The 6883-nt window shown below is 31.8% G+C and overlaps 1 protein-coding gene across 1 annotated transcript; it reads right to left on the reverse strand.

Annotated features, from left to right (window-relative positions):
- Positions 1-1985: 1985 nt before the first annotated feature.
- LOC124452119 lies at positions 1986-3598 on the reverse strand. The gene is made up of 3 exons (XM_047002709.1): positions 3083-3598; positions 2202-2391; positions 1986-2110 (listed from the first exon to the last, which is right to left on the reverse strand). The coding sequence occupies exons 1-3, from the start codon at positions 3596-3598 to the stop codon at positions 1986-1988; spliced, it is 831 nt and encodes a 276-aa protein (XP_046858665.1).
- Between the last annotated feature and the right edge of the window lie 3285 nt (positions 3599-6883).

The following is a 6883-nucleotide window of genomic DNA, read 5'->3' on the forward strand; positions in this document are numbered from 1 at the left end:
GAGTTCGTAGTGACCATGGCATGGAGAATTTCGAGTTGCTACTTATATGCTGGAACAAAGAGGTTTAAATCGGGTAGTATCATTACTGGTAGCTCTGTTCATAACTGCAGAGTTGAAAGAATACGAGATGTGTATGCTGGAGTGTTGTGCTTTTATGCATCTGTTTTCAATGATTTGGAGAATTCAGGACTCTTAGATCCATTAAACGAAGTGCACATGTTTGCACTTCATTTCATATTTAAAGAAGAATAAACAAATCACTTGAAGAGTTTGTTGAGCAATGGCAACACCACCCACTCTCATCAGAACAATCGTTCGCCAATTCAGTTATTTACTCAAGGTGTACTGAAAAGTTTAAATTCAGGTTACACTGGTGTTGATAGCTTTTCAAATGAAGCAGAGATGCAAGCTTATGGTGTTGACAATGAAGGTCAACTTGATGTTGATTATGCAGATTACCAAGTGACAGTTCCTGTGATTGATACTGGTTTGAACAATGATGGCACTTCCTTTGTAAAAGAAAACATTAATGCTGAATCAGGAGACGGTGTTATGGCATATTTACAAACGGTAAATCTTATTGAAGAAATACTAGGTAACAGGCAGTACATTGGCAACAATTTTCAAACAAATATTGGTTGATATATGAATATAGCAAACTAAGTTGTAAAACAAAATTACGCTCAAAATAAACAATTGAACAATAACTCCATATGTGCATGTAGTTGTATCATTGTATGTATACATACGAGTTAGTCCTTAACATTAAATAATATGTCTAAAGAATTAATAAACATTCTCGTCTATACCAGGTCCATTTCTATATCCACCTGGTTCAAGATGTTAGTAAATTCCTGCCTAAAATCAGAAGTCTTCATACGTTGAAGGTAGTTCAATTACACAGCCACATGCATGAAAAAAGGCCTTCTCCCTGCTCCAGCGAGTGATGTAAATGTGACTTTAATACCTTCAACAATGACAACATCAGAACCAGTACAAAGTCTGAGAAATTCGTAACAAAGAATCATCTAATCCTTTAACATATCTCTTCAAATGCGACATACTTTCTGATTCTGCTGAGCTTTCTGGATTTGCAATAAACATTCTAAAAATCTTTGCTGATGTAGGTTTCAACTTTGAAATGCATTTCCAAAGTATCAACTGTTGGAAAAACATCTTAATCTTTGAAAGGATAGTTTCCCAACAATCTGCAACATATTTTGGCTTCTGAACAAGCTTTTATGAAATCAATCAAAATATCAGATAGATTCTCTTCTTTGACAACCTTTCAGCAGTCAAAGGCTGTAAGGAAATCTTTAAAATCATCATCATCCAAGGATAATCCTTGAAAGTGCTTTCTCAATAACTTCAGCCTCTTCCCTTGAGATGTACCTTTTAAAGGATTCCAAATACATCTCTCTACAAATAGCATTTTCGCCAAAAAAAAGAGACACAATAAATACTTGAGATATTTAGACAGGAAAATAATTCGCTTGAAGATATCCTTTGAGAAAAATGCGAGCAACAGCTTCCCAAAGGCTTCTATTCATATCATGTCGTATGCACGGAACTCTTTCATCTTCTCCTAACATCAAGCTAATGTGTGCGTCCTGCCAGAAAAGGAAAGAGCATCACGAAAAACTCCATCACCATCACCTTTCTCTTCATTACCATGATCATTGACCATCTTTACAACTACAAACTTATTCAAGATGCCCTCATCAAGAAATATCAACATAAACTCCTTTCTAAGATTGGATCTGTGAAGTGTGATGGTTGTCGATTCTTGTATAGCATCTGTCGATTCTTGTGCTGCATATGACACAGGAAGGTTGGATGTAGAAATGACTTCAGGAGTAGCAAGTACTTGTGGTGATGTATAAGACTGAATATCAACAGATGCAACAAACTCACCATCACTCACCAAAATTCTGAAATTGGGAAAAACATAGTCAAAAATAGAATATAGTAGTACCTAGGCATACCTAAATATGTATGCTACCTTCAAATGGTGTTTGATAATTCTCAGAGGAAGAGCTCTTAATAGTTGGTGTTGTGACTGGTGTTGACAATTCCTCCTGATAATTGTTGTCATTAGCACGACTTGTATCTAATTTTTAAAGAAAATATATTTTTTATATGTGCACCCAAATTTTAGCACCATAGTAATGAAATAAATAATAGCGTGAGTTTTAACTTACAGACATTCATTGTAGTTTGAATAAGGCTTTCACCATCAGAGTCAGAAGAACTACAATCTAACTCAAACACAGCATGCTTTTCCAATAAACGAACATACACAGCACCTTGTCCAGAGACTTTCAGCAAAGCATCTGCATTTATTGAACATCCATTAGCAAACTTGGGTTTGACAAGTTCTCCATAACATGCCTGTAAAAAGTATGGGTGAAATAAACGTTTTGATAACAATTATTGTGTAACATAAGAATCAATCACCAATTAGCATTCACAGCTTAAGCACCCAAGACCTTGAAACATCTTTCCTAAGTCTTGTCAAGATGAATCATGATCTTGGCAGGATCATACAAGGTGTTGACAAAATGAGCCATGATCCCATAAATAAAATTTTAAGATTTTGGTGTGTAAAACTTTCACAACATTGGAGATACAGACTGGTCATGCAGGGTTTTGCCCATTTCATACGTATGTAATAAAAGCATGTGGGGGTGCATGATAAATGCTTACATTTGCATATATAATAGGAAGGGGTGTTAATCTGCTATTATGTACAAGAGCAATCTAATTTTGGTTTCCTAAATAAAACACAATTTTCACATATTTTAAAAGTTATGCAGGTCAATAATTTATACATACTAGCTAAGATTACAGAAATCAGAGAGCTTAGTATCAAATGAACATTGGTTTTAAAATAAATGCTGACTTTCACCCGAGGTTTAAGACTATTAAATTAGCAAACTTGAAGAAAAAAACTACCATTGTGTACAAACAAGAAGAGGGATGTTTAAAATTTGAACAAGTTTAAATAAGTTAGTTACTAAGTGGATACAGGACAACTCCCTGGCTATTGAGTCAAGATATGCTGGATTCCAAACAACCTTACCTTCATATACTCAAAAAGCACATGACGTTTTGGTAGTTGTAGCTCAATGTTGCATTTTAAGGTGGCAGCATCCCAAGATCGGTCAAAGGGAAAACCTGACACGATAAGTCTATTTTTTTCAAGTGCTACACGAGCCTTATGTGTGGGGACCTTTGTCGTTTCAGGATTGGGAATGATCACTAAATCTCTATAGACAATATTAGATGTACTAGGTCTTCCTCTTTTGGTTGTTGTTCTAGTAGTCCACGTTCTTTTCTTGTTTTGTCTATTTGAATCGCTATGTTTGCCTTGAACAGAAATTCCAGATCCGGATGCCGATGGCGATGGGCGATAGCTTGGAAACCTTTGCGCCAATTCAGCTCGGATAGACGTTAGATTCTCTGCTTCTGCATCTGAAGTATTAGACGTAGTTGCAGCAATCCGTTGAACATCTTCGCTGGTTATACTTTGAATTGAACGGAGAGCAATAGCAGCCTGTTCACAAGCAGCTGCAAGACTTTGTCGTTTGTCGGCCATGATGTTTTGGTTCGACGCGCGCGCGCAGTATTATGAATTTAATTCATATGTACATACAGTACGTATTCCATATATGGATATATATTGCACAATCCATAAGAGCAAATACACGACGCTAAAGCGCAAATACATGACGATAAAGAGCAAATACACGACGTGGTTGGTTGTCAACAGTGGGTTTTACTTTCTATGAATACAGCCTCACTAAAGGCGGCAAGTGAGACAGGCTTTGGTCTTTAATGGAAAAAAGATTGTACTCTATTGATAAAAGCAGTCCCATCTCGATGTAATGAAGAAGGTACTATAACTATTAATCCTTTGTATTTTATCTTATCAACTCACGAAATTTACTCAAACTAGTTGCTGCAGCAGTAGATGGACAAACTTTGTTTATGTTTTGGCTCCAAAGTGATTAAATCTTTTGTTTCTTAAATTACATTTCTAGTCCTTGTTGTTTTATGGTATTTCTAATCAGATAACTTTCTAGTTTGTATGTTTGTGTCTCTATTAGATTTGTGGTCTAATAACTGTCTGTGTTCTCTGAAGTATGGGTTGTCTCTTGATTATGTTGTTTGTTAACTGTGATGTTCGATGACCTCATTGTCTTATGATTATTATGTTTCATTACATTATTGTATGATTACTATATTTTCTGATGATTGTATCGTTTTATGATTTTATTGTCTGATGACATTTTCTGATGATTTTTTATGACTTTATTGTTTTGATCGTATTGTCTAATGATTACATAGTCTAATGACTGCATTTTTAAATGACTGTATTGTCTAATGACTGTATTATTTAATGACCCTATTATTTGATGATTATATTGTTTGATGACATTATTATCTAATGACTGTATTGTTTCATGACTGTATTGTTTAATGACTGTATTGTTTAATGACTGTATTGTTTAATGACTGTATTGTTCAATGACTGTGTTTCAAAGACTGTATTGTTTAATGACTGTATTGTTTAATGACTGTATTGTTTAATGGCTGTATTGTTTAATGACTGTATTGTTTTAATGACTGTATTGTTCAATGACTGTATTGTTTCATGACTGTATTGTTTAATGACTGTATTGTTTAATGACTGTATTGTTTAATGACTGTATTGTTCAATGACTTTATTGTTTAATAACTTTGTTCAATGACTGTATTGTTTAATGATTGTATTGTTTAATGACTGTATTGTTCAACGACTTTATTGTTTAATAACTTTATTGTTCAATGACTGTATTGTTTAATGACTGTATTGTTCAATGACTGTATTGTTTTAATGTAATGTTTCATGACTGTATTGTTCAATGACTTTATTGTTTAATAACTTTATTGTTCAATGACTGTATTGTTTAATGACTGTATTGTTCAATGACTGTATTGTTTAATGACTGTAATGTTTCATGACTGTATTGTTTAATTACTGTATTGTTCAATAACTGTATTGTTTAATGACTGTATTGTTTCATGATTGTATTGTTTAATGACTATATTGTTCAATGACTGTATTGTTTAATGACTGTATTGTTTCATGACTATATTGTTCAATGAATGTATTGTTTGATGACTGTATTGTTTAATGACTGTATTGTTTCATGACTATATTGTTCAATGACTGTATTGTTTAATGACTGTATTGTTTAATGACTGTGTTGTTTAATGACTGTATTGTTTAATGACTGTATTGTTTAATGACTGTATTGTTTAATGACTGTATTGTTTAATGACTGTATTGTTTAATGACTGTATTGTTTAATGACTGTATTGTTTAATGACTGTATTGTTCAATGACTTTATTGTTTAATGACTTTATTGTTCAATGACTGTATTGTTTAATGACTGTATTGTTTAATGACTGTATTGTTCAATGACTTTATTGTTTAATGACTTTATTGTTCAATGACTGTATTGTTTAATGACTGTATTGTTGTTCAATGACTGTATTGTTTAATGACTGTATTGTTTCATGACTGTATTGTTTAATGACTGTATTGTTCAATAACTGTATTGTTTAATGACTGTATTGTTTAATGACTGTATTGTTCAATGACTTTATTGTTTAATAACTTTTGTTCAATGACTGTATTGTTTAATGACTGTATTGTTCAATGACTGTATTGTTTAATGACTGTAATTTTCATGACTGTATTGTTTAATGACTGTATTGTTCAATGACTGTATTGTTTAATGACTGTATTGTTTCATGACTGTATTGTTTTAATGACTGTATTGTTCAATAACTGTATTGTTTAATGACTGTATTGTTTCATGACTATATTGTTCAATGAATGTATTGTTTGATGACTGTATTGTTTAATGACTGTATTGTTTCATGACTATATTGTTCAATGACTGTATTGTTTAATGACTGTATTGTTTAATGTTTGTGTTGTTTAATGACTGTATTGTTTAATGACTGTATTGTTTAATGACTGTATTGTTTAATGACTGTATTGTTTCATGACTGTATTGTGACTGTATTGTTTTAATGACTTTCTTGTTTCATGACTGTATTGTTCAATGACTGTATTGTTTAATTACTGTATTGTTTAATGACTGTATTGTTTAATGACTATATTGTTCAATGAATGTATTGTTTAATGACTTTATTGTTGAATGTATTGTTTAATGACTGTATTGTTCAATAACTGTATTGTTTAATGACTGTATTGTTTAATGACTTTATTGTTTAATGACTGTATTGTTTAATGACTGTATTGTTTAATGACTGTATTGTTCAATGACTGTATTGTTTAATGACTGTATTGTTTCATGACTGTATTGTTTAATGACTGTATTGTTCAATGACTGTATTGTTTAATGACTGTAATGTTTCATGACTGTATTGTTTAATTACTGTATTGTTCAATAACTGTATTGTTTAATGACTGTATTGTTTCATGACTATATTGTTCAATGAATGTATTGTTTGATGACTGTATTGTTTAATGACTGTATTGTTTCATGACTATATTGTTCAATGACTGTATTGTTTAATGACTGTATTGTTTAATGTTTGTGTTGTTTAATGACTGTATTGTTTAATGACTGTATTGTTTAATGACTGTATTGTTTAATGACTGTATTGTTTCATGACTGTATTGTTTAATGACTGTATTGTTTAATGACTTTATTGTTTCATGACTGTATTGTTCAATGACTGTATTGTTTAATTACTGTATTGTTTAATGACTGTATTGTTTAATGACTATATTGTTCAATGAATGTATTGTTTAATGACTTTATTGTTGAATGTATTGTTTAATGACTTTGTTGTATTTTA

The sequence above is a fragment of the Xenia sp. Carnegie-2017 genome, unplaced genomic scaffold, assembly GCF_021976095.1.
Source record: "Xenia sp. Carnegie-2017 unplaced genomic scaffold, XeniaSp_v1 HiC_scaffold_24, whole genome shotgun sequence".
NCBI lineage: Eukaryota > Metazoa > Cnidaria > Anthozoa > Malacalcyonacea > Xeniidae > Xenia > Xenia sp. Carnegie-2017.

Excerpts from the sequence above, each read along its gene's own strand:
- LOC124452119 (XM_047002709.1), bottom strand. The coding sequence starts at position 3,598 with ATGGCCGACAAACGACAAAGTCTTGCAGCTGCTTGTGAACAGGCTGCT. Across the intron at positions 2,392-3,082 it reads TGCTTTTTGAGTATATGAAG|GCATGTTATGGAGAACTTGT; the intron begins GTAAGGTTGTTT and ends TACTTTTTACAG. Across the intron at positions 2,111-2,201 it reads TCAAACTACAATGAATGTCT|ATACAAGTCGTGCTAATGAC; the intron begins GTAAGTTAAAAC and ends TTTAAAAATTAG.